This window comes from Pelodiscus sinensis, chromosome 18, assembly GCF_052426305.1.
Source record: "Pelodiscus sinensis isolate ZL-2025 chromosome 18, ASM5242630v1, whole genome shotgun sequence".
NCBI classification, from domain to species: domain Eukaryota; kingdom Metazoa; phylum Chordata; order Testudines; family Trionychidae; genus Pelodiscus; species Pelodiscus sinensis.
In genome coordinates, this window is record NC_143069.1 from 27,956,865 (window position 1) to 27,978,204 (window position 21,340).

General features: G+C 56.0%; 2 protein-coding genes across 2 annotated transcripts; both read right to left on the reverse strand.

The window, feature by feature from the left end:
• Window positions 1-379: 379 nt before the first annotated feature.
• LOC149523341 (uncharacterized) lies at window positions 380-9,257 on the reverse strand. Its single transcript, XM_089769818.1, has 4 exons — window positions 8,829-9,257; window positions 4,583-4,621; window positions 3,520-3,807; window positions 380-1,493 (listed from the first exon to the last, which is right to left on the reverse strand). The coding sequence occupies exons 3-4, from the start codon at window positions 3,671-3,673 to the stop codon at window positions 1,075-1,077; spliced, it is 573 nt and encodes a 190-aa protein (XP_089625944.1). The 5' UTR covers window positions 3,674-3,807; window positions 4,583-4,621; window positions 8,829-9,257; the 3' UTR covers window positions 380-1,074.
• A 3,299-nt stretch (window positions 9,258-12,556) lies between these two features.
• Window positions 12,557-17,129, reverse strand: LOC112545206 (uncharacterized). The gene is made up of 2 exons (XM_025182862.3): window positions 16,784-17,129; window positions 12,557-13,798 (listed from the first exon to the last, which is right to left on the reverse strand). The coding sequence occupies exon 2, from the start codon at window positions 13,792-13,794 to the stop codon at window positions 13,144-13,146; it is 651 nt and encodes a 216-aa protein (XP_025038647.3). The 5' UTR covers window positions 13,795-13,798; window positions 16,784-17,129; the 3' UTR covers window positions 12,557-13,143.
• Between the last annotated feature and the right edge of the window lie 4,211 nt (window positions 17,130-21,340).

The following is a 21,340-nucleotide window of genomic DNA, read 5'->3' on the forward strand; positions in this document are numbered from 1 at the left end:
CTGGCTGCCTGGCTCATCCTGGGGCCACTGGGTCGGGGCAGAGACTGCTGGCAGGGCTGTCTCTGGCAAGTGAGTCTACCCTTTTAAGGGCCCCGGGGCTGGGGGAGAGGAGAGGAGTTTTCCTGGCTTGGCCCAGAGTGGCCACCAGGGAGAACTTGGGAAGGGCTGAAGGCCCCCTAATTCGAAATAAGTGTCTACACCGCACTTATTTCAAATTAGCTATTTCGAATTAGGCGTTATTCCTCGTAGAATGAGGTTTACCAAGTTCGAATTAAGCGCTCCGCTAGTTCGAATTAAATTGAACTAGCAGTTTGTATGGGTAGCCCCTATTAAAGTTAATTTGAACTAACAGCTGTACACTAACTTTGTAGTGTAGACATACCCTGTGGGACTTAGGAGCACCAGGCAGCGGACACACAGCACAGTCACACATTTGTGCTCCTAAATCCCTTAGCGGCTTTGGAACTTCTCCCCTGTGATAAGGTAGAACAATTGGCCCCATTTCACAGATGGGAGCTGTGGCTGTGAGAGAGGAAGTGACAGGCCCAAGGACCCTGTAGCAGAGTGGGGATGGGACTAGAATCCCATTCTCCCAGAAGCCCTAGTGTCTTAATCTTGAGCCCATCCCCTTTTTCTGGACTTACAGCATCTCTGCAGGAGGGGAAATGTCTGTATGGGTGGGGGGGAAGGGCAACAGAGACAGTTGCCCTGGGACCTGCCATTCAAAAGGGCCTAGGGCTTCTAGCAGGAGCGGTGGCAGCCGGAGCCCTGGACCCTTTAAATTGCCGCTGGAGCACTGCATGGCGCGCTACGGGGGGCTCTGAGGGCTGGCGGGGGGAGGCGGTGGAGGGGCCATGGCGGAGTGTGCTCTGGGCAGTGCTGAGGGCTCCAGCCCCATCTTCTGCATGAAGCCCTTCCCCTTCCAGGAGTGTGAAGCTGCCTCCCTCCCCCCCGCCCCCTTGCCCAGGGTCCTGGCAAATCTGTCAGCCCCCGCCCTGCCGACGGGGGAAGGGAGGAAGGACTGAAGGAGGCTGGCAGAGTTGCCTGAGCAAAGACAGTTGCCCCAGCGGGGGCCTATTCTGCGGCACTGACCAATGACGTCTCCCCAGCGTCCTGCTCGGAGCTGGACACTGGTGTCTCCTCAGGCCCCAGCTTGCCCCCCAGGTCCTGCTCGGAGCTGGACACTGGTGTCTCCTCAGGCCCCAGCTTGCCCCCCAGGTCCTGCTTGGAGCTGGACACTGGTGTCTCCTCAGGCCCCAGCTTGCCCCCCGGGTCCTGCTCGGAGCTGTTCAGTGGGGTTCTCACACTCCCAGGACTCTGGTTCGCCTGCTGCTGCTGCTCCCCGGAGAACTCGCCTCCAGCCTCGCAGGCAGGGGCCAGCCCCGTTTCTCCACGTTTCTTCAGCACAAAGTAGACGACGGGCACGGACACCAGGATCAGCAGGACCAGGGCGCAGCCAGTGGCCCAGAGGACAGGGGACGAGGCCGGCGGCTCTGCACCATGGAAAGGGACGTGGGAACAGCCGTGAGCTAAGCAGCCTGTGGCCCTGCGGTGCCAGCGCTAGGCACAGAGCAGCTGCTGTGTAAGAGGGGCCCCGTGTGAGCTCCCAGAGCCTTGGTCTAGGGGGGGTCATGCTGCAGGGGGCACGTTCTCCTGACAGGAGGGTTAAGTGAGGGCAGCTGTTGGGGAGTCTCCTCCCTTTGCCCAGCGTAGCCCTGTGGGGCGGGAGGGGCAGGGAAGGGCCCAGGTTTGTTCAGGCTGCATCGGGACTCTGTACAAAGGCCTCACAGGAGCCAGCGACAGAGCAGCCCAGAGCCTCTCGCCCCTCCCCAGTGTGCAGAGCAGCTCGGGTGAGTGTGTGAGTGGGACACAGCGCTGCTGTGGGGCGTGGGCAGTGGCTAGAACAGGCCGTGGTGCTGGAGAAGCCTCCCCAAGCAGCCGGCCAGCCCGTCACCGGTGGAGGGCACTGACGCTGCCCCCACCAGCGCTTCACCCGGAGACCCTGCTCCCACTGGCCCTCTCCCCGCCAAGGCCCTGCTCCCACCCCGCTCCGCCCACATGGGGGCCTTAGGGGAGGGGGTGAAGCAGTGCAGGTGATGGGCAGGGGCAACTTGGGGTGGCAGGTGGCAGGTGGGGGGCACGGAGGAGGCATGAGTGGCAGGACGCGGGGGGTTGAGGGGAATAGGCAGGAGCAGCAGGCTGGGAGGCCTCAGGGAAGAGGCAGGAAAAGGGGGGGGCCCAGTGGAAGAGGCGGGGGGGGTCCCCTGGGAAGGCGGCTGAGTAGGGCCAGGGAGTGTAGGCCGGGCTGCGGGGGAGGAGGCAGATGAGAGGCAGGCCTCGGGGTCACGGTCTGGGTGTGCCCAGCCTCCCCAAATGCTGAATGATGCAGCGCACCAGGACCAACCCCTGCCCACTGAGACACCCTCCCCGGAGTGGGGGGGCCAGGCCCAGGGCGCTGATAGAGTTGCTGGGAGGAAGGGGGGGAGCCCTTCCCCCCACGGGCGTCTCTCTCCTGCCCTTCCCTTGCTGCACCCTCCCGTGCTCTCCTGTAAGCCTCCCCCAGACTGACCCTCGCTGCTCGGCTGCCTCCGGGACCCAACCCCGGTCCCCTAAGCCCCAGCCTCCTCCTCCCGCAGCCTGTCGCCGAGGCCAGAGCCTGCCGGTCCCTACGGCCCCACCCTCGAGATGGGGCCTCGAAAGCGCCCACAGGCTGCCGCATGCACCCATCCCGGCAAGGCTGTCTCTGCCCATGGCGATGCCTGTACGGCCGCTCTGGGGCCACTGCCAGCAGGGGCTCTAAGAGTCCCTGGTCCCAGCCTGTCGAGGCCCCCTGGTCTGTGCCACGGCCGATGAGTCCCCCTCCCCCCACCTCGGGAACATCTGCATTCATAACCCTCCATATCATTTCACCCAGATGTGGCCCTGAGGACAAAAGCTTTGCCTGCCCCCTGGTCTAGGGGCTGGAGCAGGGGTGGGGAATCTTCCTTCACTCAGCGGCCACTGACTCTCCGAAAATCAGTCGGGAGCCACACACAGGCGTGAAAAGAAAAACCCTGATTACTCCCCTGCTCCCGAGGTGGGGAGCAGAAACCAAAAAGACGCCCTCCCCTCACTCAGCACTTGCCTCCCTCCCCTCACTCAGCACTTGCCTCCCTCCCTCCCCTCACTCAGCACTTGCCTCCCTCCCTCCCCTCACTCCCACTCAGCACTTGCCTCACTCCCTGCTCTCACTCCTGGACCAGGGGGAAGGAAAGGCCCCAAGGCTGTGGGCTTCCCCCCGCAGCTGAGTGAGCCGCGATCGCATCCCAGCCCTGCAGTGGGGCACTGAGGCTCAAGGCTTCCGACATGCGACACGGAGACTTGCCGTAGGCTGGATCAAATTAAACCTGGGGCCCCTGGGTCGTTGATCCTCCCCCCTCCCGCCTCCCGGCCACAGAGGATAACAGCCTACTACTCTGCGTTCTCTCTCCACTGTTGCATGGATAGTGGTACTCGCGCTGCCATTCACCCCCCTCTTACCGATGACACTGAGGCGCTGGGCAGGGCTGAGCTGGGATCTGTTCACCCGGCTGTTGCTGTCCTTGATCTCGTACCCACAGGAGTAACTCCCGGAGCTGGACACCACATAGTCAGAGTTGTAGATGAATTTCCACAGTGAGCCCTTCTGAGACATAACCTCCACCCCATCCTGACAGAAGACGACGCGGGCGAAGGGGGTCTGGGAGAGCACGGAGCACTGGAGCTGCACGGAGTTCCCGGGTCGGGCAGACGTCTGGCTCAGGTGGAGGGTGGGGGCAGGGAGAGAGCCTGGGGAGGTGAAAGGGGTGAAAGCCGTTGATGGGGATGTGTGTGGTGCATGTTTTAGGGGCAGTCCAGGGAGCAGTTTGCCCAAGGATGTTGGTTGTGGTGGAAACAGCTTGTAGTTCATGGGTCACGGAGGACTTACGGGATAGCCCCTAGGGAGCCTGAGTTGACTGTGGGAGTCTGGAGAATTTGCTCTTCCTACAATCCCCCATGGTACCTGCGAGGTCACTGGGCAGCCAGCCACAATCCCCTGGAGCAGAGCCAGGGAGCTCTGGGAAGGGGCAGATGCTAACTTGGGATAGCAGGAGGGGGCAACAGGAATCGTGCTGAGCGGGGTGTGAACGTGTGTGGGATGCACGGCCCCGTGCGAGCGACAGCTGGGATCGCCCATGTGCATGGAGCACAGTGCGGGTGGCTCCAAGGTGCTGACATGGCTCCGTGGGGCAGGGCAGGAGGGGCTCTCCCTCCCAAGGGCTGGGTCTGGAGCAGGCTGTTATTGCAGCACAGCTGGGTCACCAGGGGGGATACTGTCAGAACTGAGACTGTCAGCTCCGCAGGGGCAGGGACAGAGCCTCACATGGGAGGTGCAGCACCTGACACGATGGGCCCTGATTCCTGGGAGGGGTGTATGGGGGTCACTGTAACAATAATAATGAATACTAATCTTCTGTGGCTGGGAGCCTACTGTATCACTGCAAACCTCCATGGCTGGATGGCTAGACAGAGGGAAGAGGGTGTCTGGGGACAGACAGACAGACAAACGGATAGATGGACTCACCGGGGGCTGAGCAGATCTCCTGCCTGCTGGGACGCAGCGCTGGGAACAGAAAGGGAACATGGGGTTAGTGCTGGAGATAAAATCTCTCCTTTCCTGAGGACCCCCTTGAGGGATAGAAGCTGCCTTTAATAGACAGGGGGATGAATTCCTGATCTGTGTGTTGCTGAAGAAGCAAACCAGGCAGGACGTTAGATCTGGGGCAGGGCAGATCCCTCTCGCACAGATCTCAGCTGAGCTGGGGCTGACTTTCCCTTCAGCTCTCTAGAGGGCCAGATCCTCTGCTGGTGTAACTGGCATTAACTCCAGTGGAGTGACACTGATTTACATCCATGGAGGAGCTGGTCCAATAACTCACCCACTGGTTCCCATTTATCTCCCACTGAAGAGGATTTGCCGACAGTCTGGGCCAGGGGTGCTCTTGGTTCTGTTTCCTCCCAACCGGCTGCGAATTAGCCCAGGATTTCTGGATACTCACCAGGCAGCAAGAGGCACAGAGACAGGAGCATCGGAGCGGAAGGGGGGGCTGATCAGACTGAAAACAGCCCAGCGGCTTCTGCTGCTGACCTGGTGGAGAGGGGACAATATACAGCCCCTCCCTGCTCCGCCCTCCACCCTCTGCCCTGTCTAACTTCAAGAGAAGAGAAGTTCTGGTCCCCCTCTTTCTGCCCCTGTCTGCTTCCCACGGTTGGATGCTCCAACCAGCCCTTCTTCCTGCTCCTAGGCCCCCTGGGGCATGTGGGGCTTAGAAGAGACTCTGTAGCCTCTGTCTGACCTCCTCTGTCCCCTCCTCAGGTCTGGTATTTGTCACCACTCTCCGTTTCCTGCTATGCAGCACCCTCCTTCCCTGCCCCGACCACAGCGTCTCTATTTAGGGCTGGAAGATTGAGAGCCGAAGAGGCCTGGTTTGCTTGAGTCTAAACATACTACTGAGGAAACTCTCTCTCTCTCTCTCTCTGAGACAGCCCCTGGCTAAGGGCACAGCTGGGCCAGGATGAAAGGTCACTGGGTGACTATGGGGGGGCTGAGATGTTGGAAGAACCTGAACCTTTTGTCACCACCCTTGTCTCCAATCCCTGGTAAGAAGGACCCAGCTTCCCTAGGGGAGGATCCACCCTCTGGAATTAAGGGGGACACAGATGGGGTCTGAGCTCCAGGCTGGACCCTCTGCACGGGGGTGATTTCCCCAGGAGAATATCAACCACAGATCTGAAAGGGCTTCCCCACCTGTTTAGTGTCCACCTGCCCCCATGCTCCACAGACAGCTCCAGCCCCTTCTCTCCTCCACCTCGGTCTTCTCTCCTGAGCCTCTGGTCTCTCTCCGTCTCTCTCTCTCTCCTCCTCCTACTGCCTCCCCCCCTCTCTCTCAGCTCTCCTCCGCCTTCTGCATCTCTCTCCGTCTCTTTCTTTCTCTTCTCCTCCTCCTCCTGCCTCTCACTCTCTCTCCGCTCTGTCTCTCTCTTTTTCTTCTCCTCTCGTGCTTCTCACTCTCTCTCCACTCTCCTCTGTCTCCACTGGGGATGCATGAGCGGGGTGAGCAGCACCCTGGGATTTGCATGTGCTCGGGTGAGTCCAGCTCCCTGCTGGCTGATTCCCTCTTCCCGCCCCCCTGTCAGCCAGTTCCTCCTCCTGATTTCCCACTGCCAACCTCGCTGCCCCCGACTCCCAACCCCGACCAGCTTTGCTTCCTGCTGGCTGCACCTCCCCCATTCTCCCCTGGCCAGCTACGCTGCCTCCTTCCCCCCTCAGCCAGCCCTGCTCCTCTCCCGGCCAGTCCCTCTCTCCTCTCACCCCCAGTCAAGGGTGTGCGGTTTTTTTTACACCCTACCCCAGTGATGTACATGGCCTGGGGGCGGGGCTGTGTATATCACCGCCCCGCCCGCCTTCCGCTCCCACCGTGGTGCTTGGCTGAGTTCTGCACCACTTAGCTGGGCCACTGCAAGGGAGCAAGTGGCCGTTTGGGCTCCCCCACGGTGGTCTGGCTGAGTGCACAGCACTCAGCTGAGCACCACGGCGGGAGGTAAAGGGCGCGGGTCGGTGACATACATGGCCAGAGGGCCACCGCTCCCACCCCCCCTCCTCTCCCACCGTGGTGCTCAGCTGATTTCTGCACCGCTTGGCCTGGCTGCCGCGGGGGAGCAAGCTGCCATTTGGGCTCCCCTGCGGTGGCCCGGCTGAGCAGCGCAGAACTCAGCTGAGCGTCACGGCGGCAGGTGAAGGGGGGCGGTGACGTACATGGCCCCGCCCTCTGGCCGTGTACGTCACTGCCCCACCCTCGTCCTCTCCTGCTGTGGTGCTCTGCTGAGTTCTGCGTCGCTCAGCCAGGCGGCGGTAGGGGTGCAAGCGGTGGCAAGCGGCCGTTTGGGACCCTCACTCCCCATGCAGCAGGGGCCACCCAGAGGGAACAGCCAGCATTTTAGCATTACAGACTCACAGACATCGGACTACTATATATATGACTAGCCAATTAGCCCCTCATAAGACGGGATTTTCAGGTCTCTCCTCCACATCGGTCTTCTCTCCTGAGCTTCTGGTCTTTCGCTCCGTGTCTCTCTCCCTCCTACTGCCGCCCCCTCTGTCTCTCTCAGCTCTCCTCCCCCTCCTGCCTCTCTCTCTTTCTCTTCTCCTCCCCCTCCTGCCTCTCACTCAAGGGACTGAGGAGCCCAAACGGTCATTTGCACCACTTGCTCCCACATGGCAGCCCGGCTGAGCGGTGCAGAAGTCAGCGGAGTGCCACTGCGAAAGGCGAAGAGAGGCGGGGTGGTGACGTTCATGGCCAGGAGACGGGGCCTGGATCTGCTGTCATTCCGCACGTCACCACCCCACCTCCCTTTGCCTCCTGCCGAGGAGCTCAGCTGACTTCTGCGCCATTCAGCCGGGCCACCACAGGGAAGCCAGCGGCCCAAGTGGCCGTTTGGGACCAGCACTCCCCATGCAGCACCCCTATGCTGCACGGGCACTGTGACGCCCAAACGGCTGCTTGCTCCCCTGCGGTGGCCCGGCTGAGCAGCGCAGAAGTCAGCTGAGTGCCACGGTGGGAGGGGAAGGACGTGACTCAGGCAACAGCACCGCCCAGAGAGAACAGCCAGGGAGGCAACTGCGCTGCCCAGAGGGAACAGCCAACATTTCAGCATTACAGTCACATACTATTATATACATGATTTCAGTGTCTGATGTCTTTGACTTTTTAATTTTTCATTGGAAAACCACTCCCCAAAAATACTTTAATTTTGTGGATGTTTATAGCTTTCAACCTGCTCTTTCCTCCCCCCAGAAAACCAGGTTTTTAATTTATTTGCTCCACTCCTGTTTTTTAGATTTTCAGTTTGTCAGTGAAAAGGCAGAGAAAGCCATAAACCATCATTTTTAAAGTGCACCCGAGAGCAACATCCCAGTCAACCAGTTGGATCCTATCCGTCTTTTCCTTAACTAACTCTCTCCCTTCCATTCAGCCTGGTCACAGGTTACATCAGACACAGGTCTGTGTCTGCACTACAAAGAAAAGTCAGAAAAAGATGTGCAAATTGTGAACCACAATTTGCATATCTTTTTCCGCTTTTCTTCCAAAAGAGGGTTTTCTGACATTTGGCCCTCTACAGAGGGCCAAATGTTGGAAAAAAACCCTCTTTTGGAACATCCCTTCTTCCTTGTACAATGAGGTTTACAAGGATACTGAAAAACGTGTCTGCTTTTCCAATTTTTTTTCGCATTCCTTGGAAATGGCAGAGTTTTTCTGGGATACGTCTGGTATCCCAGAAAAACTCTGCAGTCTAGACATACCCTAGGTCTTCAACATAGCAGCATGGGGACATACCCCATCATTCTTGTAACATGATTATCCAACTGTAACCCTTCTGCCGGGTAGGCCTGGCAGTAACCAGGGCTGGGTTCAATATCTTGGGGCCATCACACATAGAACCAGCTCGAGCCCCACCCAGTAACCTGGAAAATTCACGCAATGCTTCCCCACTCGCAAGCACTGAGTCTGAGTGTAGGAAAGAAACATTTAATGAAACAGAAAGGGAAGTCATACGGCATTAACTTGGGGGAAAACACCACAAACAGAGTTCATAACCCCAAACATGAGCCAAGCCCCCACCCCAGCCAAGAATCGCCCAAAGTCCAAAAAGTCCGACACCCCAAAAATCTCTGACCCTGGTCCGTGCCACCCAGAGTCCCAAAGTTCACCCACAGGGTTTCACCTCCCAACCTGGGTAGAAATGGGGGTCAGGGGATAGATAGGGGGCACCTTATATGAAACTACACGATGCTCCACCAGATGTCTCGTTCCACGCCTCTGGACGCTCCACTGTGCACCAGCTGCCGCTCCACGCCACGCTGCTGATGGCTGCTCCTCGCCTGCCGCTGCTCCACGCCACGCCGCCAGTTGCCGCTCCTCACCTGCCGCCGCCGCCGCCGCATACCACGCCACGCCACGCCACCGCTCCTTGCCTGCCACCGCTCCACACCACGCCACTGGTCGCCTCCCGCCACTCCACGCCACGCCGCTGGTCACCGTTACTTCACTGGTGCAACAGGTCTGGCCAAACCAATGATTTCAACTCTTTAGCCACCAGCTTGACTGACAAATGAATCCAGCTTTCATTGGACTAGCAAAAGAAAAGACTTCTCAGGGAGTCTGCTTTAGGTCTGTCCTTAAAACAAAGAGGGAAAGGTGCAGGCTGGGCCAGTCTTATAGCTCACACCTGGCAGGTGTGAAGCAAACTGACTCAAACCCTTTAACCCCTTCCCCCAGCTCTGTTCACTCAACTCTGGAAGGGAGGAGGCTTGTTCTTCCGAGACCTCTTACCGTGATGGTGGTGTCTCTCCTGCAAGCACTGGTGGCATGTTTACAGTTCCCACATTTAGGGGTAGCATGATTAGTGACCCCCACAACAGTCCCAAATTATATACACTTCTCCACATTCCATTCCATCAGCCCTGGCTGACTGGGATTTACATAGCCACACCTCAGATTCTCTTCTGAGCTGTATTTACATGTCAACAATCAACAGTTAATTACCTTGCAGAGCTAAACAACTGTGGTGGACACACCCACCCCTCCTTTTAGCTGGCTGACAGCAAGTTCAGCCCCTGCTTACACAACCAATTATATCCTACCACTTTAATTGGCTTACATCCAGCAATATTAATTCTACAGCAGACAGAAACAAAGAATAAAACAAAGAGGGCTCGTCTATATTGGCCCCTTTTCCGGAAGGGGCATGCTAATTTTTCAGATCGTAATAGGGAAATCCGCGGGGGATTTAAATATCCCCCGTGGCATTTAAATAAAAATGCCCGCCGCTTTTTTCCGGCTTTTAGAAAAGTAGGAAGTAGGAATAAGAGATCCTCCGGAAAAGGGCTTTTTTCCGGAGGATCGGGCCGGATCGGGGTCAGTGTAGATGCTCTTTTCCGGCTTTTCTAAAAGCCAGAAAAAAGCGGCGGACATTTTTATTTAAATGCCGCGGGGGATATTTAAATCCCCCGCGGATTTCCCTATTACGATCTGAAAAATTAGCATGCCCCTTCCGGAAAAGGGGCCAATGTAGACGTAGCCAGACTGTACAGATAGCAAAGTGAGACCATGAAGACAAAATAATAAAGAAATGAGGGTTTCACAACTACACTTATTAATAAGAGAGTTCTTGCCTGACAGAAAGCTATCAAACTTTTTTCTAAATATTTCTAAACTCCCATAATTTCAAAATAATGAGGCGAGTGTCCACACAGCAAGCCCAATATTTCAAAACTAGCCAATTAGCCCGTCATAAAATGGGATTTTCAGGTTTCTCCTGAACATCCTTTTCCCTTTCTATCTTGGTCTTCTCTCCTGAGCCTCCGGTCTCTTGCTCCGTCTCCCTCTCTCCCCCTCCTCCTACTGCCTCCCCCTCTCTCAACTCTCCTCTGTCTCCTGCCTCTCTCTCCGTCTCTCTTTCTCTTCTCCCCCTCCGGCCTCTCACTCTCTTTCTGTTCTCCTCCCCCTCCTGCATGGGGAGTGCAGAGCCCAAATAGCTGTTTGCGCCGCTTGCTCCCACAGGGCAGCTCAGCGGAGCAGCTGCCTATAAGCTCCAGCTGCTCCTCTGCACCATTTCCCTTCACCCCAGCACTGATCCTGCAGCCTCCCAGTTGCCCTCCACCTCCCCCTCCCTCTCGTTCCCCCGCCCTCTCCCCAGCCAAAGTCTGTTCACAGTCAGGAGGCGGGGCCCGGCCGTGTATGTCACCACCCCGCCCCCCTTCACCTCCTGCCATGGCTCTAATGTATATAGTAGCCCAGTGTCTGTGACTCAGTAAAGCTGAAATGCTGGCTCTTCCCTCTGGGCAGAAGTCAGCTGAGCACCACGGCAGGAGGCGAAGGACGTAACTCAGGCTACAGCGTCACCCAGAGGGAACAGCCAGCATTTCAGTGTTACAGAGTCACGGCCTCCTGGTAGTCTGTCCATGTGTTCGCATCTGTGATGGAGTGTACCAACCCCACCCTGGTCCTGCAAGGGTTAATCAGGGCGGCCCCCACAGCCCTGCTCCAGTGGGAGGACAGATAAAAAGGCCAGAGGAGCAGCTCAGTTGGAGCTGACCGCCACGGAGGAAGGGAGGTGCTGCCAGAGCTGTGGAGCAAGAGCTGTGGAGCGACCGAACCGGGGAGGCCAGGCAGCAGGGAAGAGGAAAGTGGTGAAGAAGGCGGATGTGTGGGAGTCTCGTAGGAAGTAGCCCAGGGTGGGGAGTTAGATCCAAGAGAGTTTGGCATGTTTCGGGCGGATTCCCTGCTGAGCTAATAGTGGGACACACTCACCAATGACAAGACCCAGGGCTGGGACCTGGTGGAGCAGATGGGCCTGGGTCCCCCAATCCCACCCCCATTAACCCCCAAGGGGGAGGCTATAAGTGTCACTACTGACTCTGGCCGCTGGACCTTGGCTGCAGCCGGGAGTTGGGGGTGAAGGAGGGGGCTCCGGATCTGGCTGGGGAGTGTGGAGCTGGGGATGAGGGATTTGAGGTGCAATGAGGAGACTGTGTGTGGGGGCAATGGGCTCAGAGTGCAGAAGAATGCCTGGAGCTAAGGCAGGGGATTGTGGGGTGGGAGAGGGGTCTGGGCCTTGGGATGAGCGTGTGAGCTGTGGGGTGGGGCCAGACATGAGGGGTTTAGTGGGTGGGAGGGGCTCTGGTCTGGGGCAGGGGGTTGGGATTCAGGAGAGGGGGAGATGTGCAGGATCCATGTGGTGCTGCCCTCAAGCGAGCCCCAGGAAGTGATGTCACATCCCTCCGGCTCCTAGTCAGAGGGCTGGGACAGGGGGCTCTGTGTGCTGCTCCCCATCAGCAGGCACCACTTGCATTGGCTGCATTTCCCAGCTAGTGGGAGCTGTGAAGTTGGCATTCAGGGCAGAGGCAGCTCACAGAGTCTCAAAATGCGAAGTGCATTTTGCGTAGCTTTTTCTGAAAGAACAAGGGGCAGTGTAGACATAGCCTGAGGCTCTAGGCTTTATGTCCCATCTACAGCCCCAGGTTGGTGAACTGGGCCAGGATTCTGCAGGGCGATGGAGCTGGGAGCGTGGGAGTGGCTGCTTGTGGCCTAGGATGATGGGCTGAGGGGACCCATCTCTGGAGCTGGGAGCTGAGCATTAGGGAGCTGAGGCAGGGGAGCTGAAATTTTCCCCATCTGGGATCCATGGGTCCTCCCCCAGAGACAGCTTTGCTCGAGCCTGTCCAAAGGGCAGAGGCCCCTTTGTGGAGAGATGCTGGGAGACCAAGGTAACTGGAAGCAGTGAGGCCTGGGCCTGACCTTTGATCAGCCTCTCCCACATCTCTCCAGTGGCCCCAGCTCCACAGGACACCCCTCTTGCTGTGAGCAGCAGCTCCTGGGTAGCTACGGGGGAGGAGCCAGCTGCTATGGGGTAGGGGGGTTTCTTGACTGGGGGAATGCAGCACAGAGAGAACGGAGACATAGGGATGCTTGGAAGCTTTATTGGTGCCCATCAGCAAGAGCCACGTCGCAAAAGTGCCAGCGAAGAAGCACCCAGCCTCAGTCACTGCAGAACCTCCCCCTCCTCCTGCTCTAACCACTAGGCCCCTCAATGGAAGTTCCATTGAGGGGCCTAGTGGTTAGAGCAGGGAAGGGGGTGGGAAGCCAGGGATCTTGGGTTCTGTTCCCAGCTCACAGAAGGCAGTGGGGTTCAGTAGTTACAGCTGTGGACCAAGGGGGCTGGGCCTCAGTGTCTGCTTTTGTGGCCTGGGGCTACTACTCTGACTAGCTTTGGGGAGGAAGCTCTATAGAAGGACCAGCATTACTACAGCCCCCTCCCTCGGAGGGATGCTTCTGCTCCATCAGCCCCTGGCAAGAGCAGCTGAGCCCAGCCCACCGGCTTCCCAACTGCGCTGGCTCCCTTCAGCTGGGCAGAGACTGACTCCAGCCCTGGGCGGGTGGGTGTGGACCCAGGATGCCGGGGAAGGAAGAGGGGGTGTTGTACCTTCTCTCGCGGAAGGAATGACTCAGAGGGCAAGGAACCAAGCAAAACAAGCAGAGCCCAGTGTGGCAGAGATGTGTCAAGTGCCTACCCCTTTGTGGGGTGTTAGCTGAAGAAACTGTCTGGGGGAAGGAATCCGATGTCATCCAAGCACTCATTGGTGTCTATGTCCCCTGTGCATTTTATGCAGCTCTCAGGTTGGTCAAAGGAGCAGCGGAACAGGGGCATGGGGATCTGGCGCCAGGCCTCCCACAGTTTGATCTGGCCCTTGGGCTGATCCTCCTTGTAGACATGCTCAAAAGCAAAGGCTTGGAAACGGGGGTCGTAGCCCTGCAAGCTGTCCTGCAGGGCTTCCAGGATGTATGTGTCGCTCTCAGGGTTCAGGCAATAGTCCAGGCAGGGTGAGATCAGGGAGAAAAAGACGAAGCAACTATTGTTGGGTGGATATGTCTGTTTTCTGTTATCAAGGAACACCTTTAGGAAGTTGTAGACCCAGCTCTTTCGCTTTTTTTTATCTGTCTCCATGGTGCCCACCAGCACGGCCTCGGCGTGCCAGCCCTTATGCTCATCCCTGTTCACAATAGCCACCAGGAAGTTGTCTGTGTAGACGTATGGTTCTTTATCTAGACGGTCTTCTTCCCAGATCTTGAGCAGCTTGTCCTCAATAGTGGCACCTTCCTGCTCTGCAGTGGTGGATTTCTCGCAGGCCTCACGGGACAGCAGCATGGCAATTGCAAACTGGTCGTAGGCACTCATGCCCCTGGAGCCAAAGCCAGACAAAATTTGGAGATGGGAGAATACATCACCGGCTCACCAGCACCACGACTGCTCTGACAGTCCCAACCATGCCTGCCCCAGGCACCTGCCAACCAATCTCTCCAATGGGCGCCTGCCAACCAGCCCTTCTTTCCCTCCCTATGGGTATGTCTACACTACCCCGCTAGTTTGAACTAGCGGGGTAATGTATGCATACCGCACTTGCTAATGAAGCCCGGGATTTGAATTTCCCGGGCTTCATTAGCATAAGCGGGGAGCCGCCATTTTTAAATCCCCGCTGCTTCGAACCCCGTGCAGCGCGGCTACACAGGGCTCGAACTAGGTAGTTCGGACTAGGTTCCTACTCCGAACTACCGTTACTCCTCGTGAAACGAGGTGTACCGGTAGTTCGGAATAGGCACCCTAGTCCGAACTACCTGGTTCGAGCCCCGTGTAGCCGCGCTGCACGGGGTTCGAAGCAGCGGGGATTTAAAAATGATGGCTCCCCGCTTATGCTAATGAAGCCCGGGAAATTCAAATCCCGGGCTTCATTAGCAAGTGCGGTATGCATACATTACCCTCCTAGTTCGAACTAGCGGGGTAGTGTAGACATACCCTATGGCACCTGCCAGACAGCCCCTCTCCTCTCCTCTGGGCACTTGCCAGTCAATGCCTCCCATGGGAACTTGCCAACCAACCCTTCTCAGGGCACCTACTAGCCACCCCCCAATATCTGGGACACCTGGGAACCATGAAAGCAGCAAGTACAGAACTGAGGTTGGGTTGGGTTGGGTTGGAGAGAGGTTAGAGACAACAGCACCAGGGCACTAAAAGTAAAGGCTGCACCCTCCTCCTCCCTGGGCATGATTTTATTTTCCCCCACATGGTTCATAGGAGTCATCTGGTCCATTGGCACCCCAAATTCCTGGTCCCCTTTCCTCTGCCCTATTCCCTGCTGGCTCTGGTGTGTAGCCCAGCTTGTGGGCCCTGCCCAGGAGCAGCCTGATTTGTTTGTCTGCCCAGCACCTGATCCCATGTGAATTGGATGGTCTCTTGGGGTATGTCTACACTACAACATTAATTCGAACTAACACACGTTAGTTCAAATTAACTTTGATAGGCGCTACACAGGCAAACCGCTAGTTCAAACTTAATTCGAACTAGCGGAGCGCTTAATTCCAACTAGGTAAACCTCATTCCACGAGGACTAACGCCTAGTTCGAATTAACTAGTTCGAATTAAGGGCTGTGTAGCCACTTAATTCGAACTAGTGGGAGGCTAGCCCTCCCCAGGTTTCCCTGGTGGCCACTCTGGGCACCACCAGGGAAACTCTCCTGCCCCACTCCCGGCCCCGGAGCCCTTAAAGGGGCACGGTCTGGCCCTGCACCTGGCATGGCACAAGCCAGCCACCCGCTGCCACCCAGCCCTCCGCCTCTTCCCGGTACCAGGCTGGCAGCTCCTGGGAGCCTGCCCGGAGCCGCAAGAGGCGGGCGCCCGCCTGGTCTAGTGCGGATATCGTGGACCTCATCCAGGTTTGGGGGAAGCCTCCAACATCCACGACCTCCGCACTAGGCACAGGAAAGTGGCCGTCTAGGGCAGGAGAGCTGCCAGCCTCGCCACCCAGGAGCAGGTTTGCATGAAAATCAAGGTGGTCCAGTGAGACCCCCGACCCTGAGCCCTGAGCTTAGAACATAAAAACATAAGAATGGCCGTACTGGGTCAGACCAAAAGTCCATCTAGCCCAGTAGCCTGTCTGCCGACAGTGGCCAATGCTAGGCACCCTGGAGGGGATGGACCGAAGACAACGACCAAGACATTTGTCTCGAGCCATCCCTCTCCAGCCTTCCACAAACAGAGGCCAGGACAACATTCCTACCCCCTGGCTAAGAGCACTCCATGGACCCAACCTCCATGACTTGATCTAACTTCTCTTTAAACTCTGTTCTACTTCTAGCTTTCACAGCCTCCTGAAGCAAGGAGTTCCACAGGTTGACTCTTTGCTTTGTGAAGAACAACTTTCTGTTGTTAGTTTGAAGCCTGCTACCCATTCATTTCATTTGGTGTCCTCTAGTCCTTCTATTATGGGAACTAATGAAGAACTTTTCTTTATGCACCCTCTCCACACCACTCATGCTTTTATAGACCTCTATCATATCCCCCCTCTGTCTTCTCTTTTCTAAGCTGAAAAGTCCCAGTCTCTTTAGCCTCTCTTCATATGGGACCTGTTCCAAACCCCTGATCATTTTAGTTGCCCTCTCCTCTCCCAGCCTCTCTCTTCCCCTCTCCCACCTCCTTTTCCAAGTCTCCCCCAGTTTTGTTCAATAAAGAGAGTTTCTATTTTTGACCACATGTGTCCTTTATTTTGTATATCAGGAAGGGGGGCTAGGGAAGGGTAAGTGGAAGGAGGTGAGGGAGGAATGGGGTACGAGCCCCCAATGGGGAGGACTGGGCTGGCTTTGCGAGCTCCTCAGGGTGGAAGCTCTCCTGCAGGCCCCCGATTGTCCCCCCCCGGATGGCAGCCTGCGGCAAGTGCAGCCGGGCTGATGGCTGAGTGCTGTGATGTGCTGAGTGTGGGCACTCAGGGCACTCCAAGACAGGACTGCTTTGCAAGCGGGGAACCCCTGAGAACTGTCTGTCCGGGTGGGGGTCGGGACCCTTTAAGCACAGCCCTCGGCTAGCCTGAGGCAGCAGCTTCATGCTCTAAGTCCTAACCTGATGCCCTGCCGGTACTGCTTCCGGCCATCCTTAACCTCGGTTCAGGGTCCACTCAATGTGGACATGCTAGTTTGAATTAGCAAAATGCTAATTCGAACTAGTTTTTAGGTCTAGATGCGCTAATTCGAATTAGCTTAGTTCAAATTAACTAATTCGAATTAAGTTAGTTCGAATTAGTGCTGTAGTGTAGACATACCCTCGGTCTGCCCCTGCAGAGGGATGCAGAGGCCCCCCCCACCCTGCCGGAACAAGCCCAGTCCAGCCAGTCACTCACCTCTTGACATGCCTGAGAATCTGAACCAGAGCTTCTTCATTGATGTTTGTGGGCAGCAGGCTGTTGTCCTGGATGCCCCAGACTGGCTGGGTGCCCCATCCCAGGAGGATGGTGGTGCCCAGCACCAGCAGTGACAGGCTGACTCTGGGGTGCTGCAGGGACAAAGTAGAACATGGGTAGGAGGACACAAAGGAGGGACTGCTTTGTGTCAGGGTTCACCCCACCTTCCAGACTTGGGGTCAGCTGCTGCAGCTCACGGGCTGACCCAGGGATAGCCACAGGTAGAGACAAAGACCCTCCCCATCCCAGCTGGCTGGATTGGGTAAGAAGGGCTGCCGTGGGTAGAGGGAACTCCTAGGAGTCCAGGGGTAAGTGAGGGGGAGAGAGGTTCCCCTGGAGCTCCAGGTGCAGGTGATGGGGAGGGGAAGAAGTTACTTCCACATGGCAGGGGGGATTAATCAGGGTATCACTGGGCAGGGAAAGGCAGAGGGCAGGGGTGTGTGATGCTGTATGGTTGAAATATGACTGTGTATATCATTGATATTGCCACTGTTGACAATAGAAACAAATTTTGTATCAAGTATGTCAATGGAAAAGTCAGGATTTGCTAAAAATGATTATCTTATTTATGTGCAGGTGTCAGTTTTGTATCTAGTTGAAGTTCTGCATAGTGGTTATCTACATGGATAACCGATACGTTTGTTCCATGTTGCCAGAACACTATGAATGGAAGCTTCTTGCCCATTATGGACACAGTTCTCACAATGGGCCCTGGGGCAGTGGACCTCAGCCAGGAGCCTGTGCTGGTGCTCTAGCTCCATGTCCCTCCCTGCCATGAGGTTGACTTCCTGCTGTGTGCTGGGGGAGGGGGAGCTTTGCGGGCAGGCTCCAGCTTGCAGGGGAAAGAAGCAGCTCTTCATGCTGCTGCTCCCACTCCCCTCGGCTAGGAAACAGCAGCACAGAAAACTGCTCATCTAGCGGCTTTACCCTATTCTCCCTGTGGCTGGAATCACAGCTTCTGGGAGCAGCAGGGGTCCTGGAGCCAGGTAAGTGCCCCTCACCCCCCCAGGGTTGGAGCAGCCTTTGTCCATGGTGGGTGGGGAGGGGTGGGGTAGTGGTCCCTTTTAATCAGTTATCTGGTTAAACATAGTGAAGCAGTGAAACAGGATTTTACATCCTTATCCTGCACCCAACCTCCTGGCCAAACCCCACACCCTCACCTGCACCCATTTTGTCATTATGGGCAGTTGGCTGGTGGTCCATGGAAAGGTCTGTCTTGAGAGGGGTGGGCCATGACCACATATTTGAGAACCATTCCCCTAGAAGAAATTCATCCTGCCCACTAAGTTTTCCTGTGGATACCTTGGCATGGATACAGCCAATGGCTGCTCTCTGTGACTCAGCAAGCCATGAAGTAAGGATAGGGTTGCCAGGCATCCGGTTTTCTATGGGAAAGTCCAGTCAAAAAAGTGTCCTGGTGGCTCCAGCGGGCACTGCCAACTGGGCTGTCAAAGGTCTGGTCAGTGGTAGAGTGGGGGTCCTGGGTCTAAGGCTTGCTCCCTACCTTCTCTGGCTCCACACAGCTTCTAGAAGCAGCCACAGGTCCCTATGGCCCCTGGGCACAGGAGAGACCAGGGAGGATCTGTGTGGTACCACTGCCCTGAGTGCCAGCTCAGCAGTTCTCATTGTCTGGGAACCACAACCAATGGGAGTTGTGCAGGGACAGCACATGGCACCTCCCATATGTCTATGGCCTTCAGGGACCTGGTGGTCATTTCCTGGAAGCTGTGGTAAGTGTTGCTGGAACACCGCAACCCCTCCCACACCTCAACTACCTGGTCCAGCCTGGTGTCCCCTCCATGAGCCTGTATCCCTACATATCCCCAGTCCCCTGTCCTGAGCCCCCTCCTGCATCCCAACAACCTGGTCCAGCTTGGTCTCCCGTCCCATCCCCAAGCTCCCTTCCTGAGTCTGCATCCCTACAGAGGTGTACCGGTAGTTCAAATTAGAGAGCCTAATTCGAACTACGTACGCTGTGCCACGTGTAGCCGCGGGCACGGAGTCTGCACTAACAGGGATTTAAAAATGGCGGTGCCCGGCAAGATGCAAATGAAGCTCGGGATATTTAAATCCCGGGCTTCATTTGCAACTTCGATTGCCTACATTAGCCACCCTAGTTCAAACTAGGGTGGCAGTGTAGACATACCCTGTCACTCTCACACAATGTGTGTGTCTGTCATTGTCACAAAACACCAACTGTTCTTCCCACTCTATTCCCAACCCAACCTTTTACTGCTTGCAAAGTGTGTGTATTTTTGGTTTGTGACTGGTCTGTGCATTTCATAACTTGCATTTCTCTCTTACACTTCAATGTAATTCTTTGAATAGCGAGTTCTAAAATGCCTACCCTGTCCTGTCTGGGGTCGTTATCCCTGTGGTAATTGCTGCTCCTGCAGGTGGCTGGCATGTCCCTGCAGCCCCTGAGAGAGGCAGAGCAGAGGGTCTCCACATGTTGACCTGGCCTGCAGACATGGCTCCTGCAGCTCCCATTGATCAGTAATGGGGAACTGTGGCCAGAAGAAGCTGTAGGCTTAGTTCCTGTGGATGAGGGGCAGCACATGGAGCCAGGGTGCCACTGCTGTACATCCCAGCTGCTGTCAGAAGTGGTGCAGGGCCAGGGGAGGAGCAAGCCTGCCTGAACCCCACTGCTCTACCACCTGGAAGCCATCTCAGCTAAATGGTGCCCAGAGCAACGGAAGAGCCTGCTTCCTAAACCCCTGTCCCAGCCCTGAACCACCGCCTGCCCCTAACCTCCTGCCCCAGACATGAATCTCTCTGCACCCAAATTCTTTCCCAGAGCTTGCCCCCTGAAACGCCTCCTGGACCCTAACCCCCACCCTAGGTTAAGGCCAGAACCCCTCCCAAACTCCTTAGGCCAATTTTTTGACTGGACTTTCCCATAGAAAACCGGATGCCTGGCAACCCTCTCCTTACTTAACCCCTCCCAAACCCCTAGCCCAGCCTGGTGTAAGTGAGTTAGGATGGAGGAAGAAGGGGGATAAGGTGAGGCCTTGGAGAAGGGATGGAGCAGGGGCAGGGCCTCAGAGAAGAGGCAGGAAGGAAGCAGGGCAAGAGGTTTTGGGTTTGAGGTAAATCTTACATTGCACTTAAATTGAAAAAGTGATCTGGTGGTTAAAAAGGTTGGGGACCACTGGTCTACACCATCCCTGGTCGATGTCTATCCAACCTGCTCTTACATAGGAATGCTTGTGCCCCCAGCTCTTGGAAGTGGATCGCTGCTCCACATGAGTAAGTTTTCCTGTTTGTCAGAAACGAAGTGTGTGGCCAGCTATAAAGGTAGAACCTACGGTGACTTCATCCACGTTGCTTAAACCCTGGGGGAGGGAGGAAGGAGAAAGTTTTGGGGCTAGGGAGAGAGGTGGGGTTATGGGGAGATTCTGGCACTCCTGTATCCCATTGGGGGCCCACAAATATGTTTGGGCCTACAAAAGTTAATCTGGCCCCAGCTATAATGTAATGATAGAATAACCACCAGTGTGGGGGGCGTCTGCCCTGTTTCTCAGCAGTTTGGCCTGACTCTGGCATTCTCAGCTGTGATCCACTGAGGGTCGGTGACAGTGGGATTCACTGGGATTTACTTGTGGTAGGAGGAGATGGGGTGCAGGGGGATTCACCAGCTTTTCCATAGGGTACGAGGAGTCACCACAGCTTCTGTGGGGCAGGAACAGGTGGGAGGGGCAGAGGGGATTCCACCGAAGCTCTATGGGTCAGGGGAAGGGCTGGGGAGGGCAACTCACCAGGGTTTCCATGGGGCAGGAGCTGGTGGTGCTGTCGCTCACTCACAGATGCTCACACCGGATTCCCAGTGATGGATTCTCAGCTCCCAACCCCTCTCTTTATAGCCCCAGTCCCCACCCTCCCTTATGGAGATATGGAGTGAGGGGTGGAGTCAATTCCTGCTGTCCCTGTGCCCAGGGGAGGTGGTGTCACGTACCACTTGGCTCCTTCAGTCAATATTGACTTTTAAGAATTGGGTTTCAAACTTTTGGGCCTGCGGATCACCTGGCTCTATGCAAACCTTTCTGCAGAACTCCAGCTGCTAATGGAAACTCACTGTTAATTATGTAATTACGCCCAAGCCATTTTGCTAGTGCTGCAGCTCAGGAGAATGGTTTAATTTAACCAGTAAGAAAGGAAATATTAATCAAAATGATAAACCAGACTATGGGCTTTCATTCTCTTAGTTTACCAAACTTCATTTTAAATAAAGTAAAATACTATGTCCAAGACACAATTTTGAAACACATCGTCTTTAGTTATTGCAGGAGTGGGGAACTGTTTTTGTATCTGGGGCCACTGACCCACAGAGAAATCAGCTGGGGATCACATAAGTGAGAAGCCCCCAACCCTCACTGACATGGCCCCCAAGTGAGACACCTCAGGATATGTCTACACTACAGCGCTAATTCGAACTAACACATCTAGAACTAAAAACTAGTTTGAATTAGCGTTTTGCTAATTCGAACTAGCGCGTCC

Excerpts from the sequence above, each read along its gene's own strand:
- LOC112545206 (XM_025182862.3), bottom strand. The coding sequence starts at position 13,794 with ATGAGTGCCTACGACCAGTTTGCAATTGCCATGCTGCTGTCCCGTGAG.
- LOC149523341 (XM_089769818.1), bottom strand. The coding sequence starts at position 3,673 with ATGTCTCAGAAGGGCTCACTGTGGAAATTCATCTACAACTCTGACTAT. Across the intron at positions 1,494-3,519 it reads CCAGCGCCTCAGTGTCATCG|AGCCGCCGGCCTCGTCCCCT; the intron begins GTAAGAGGGGGG and ends TCCATGGTGCAG.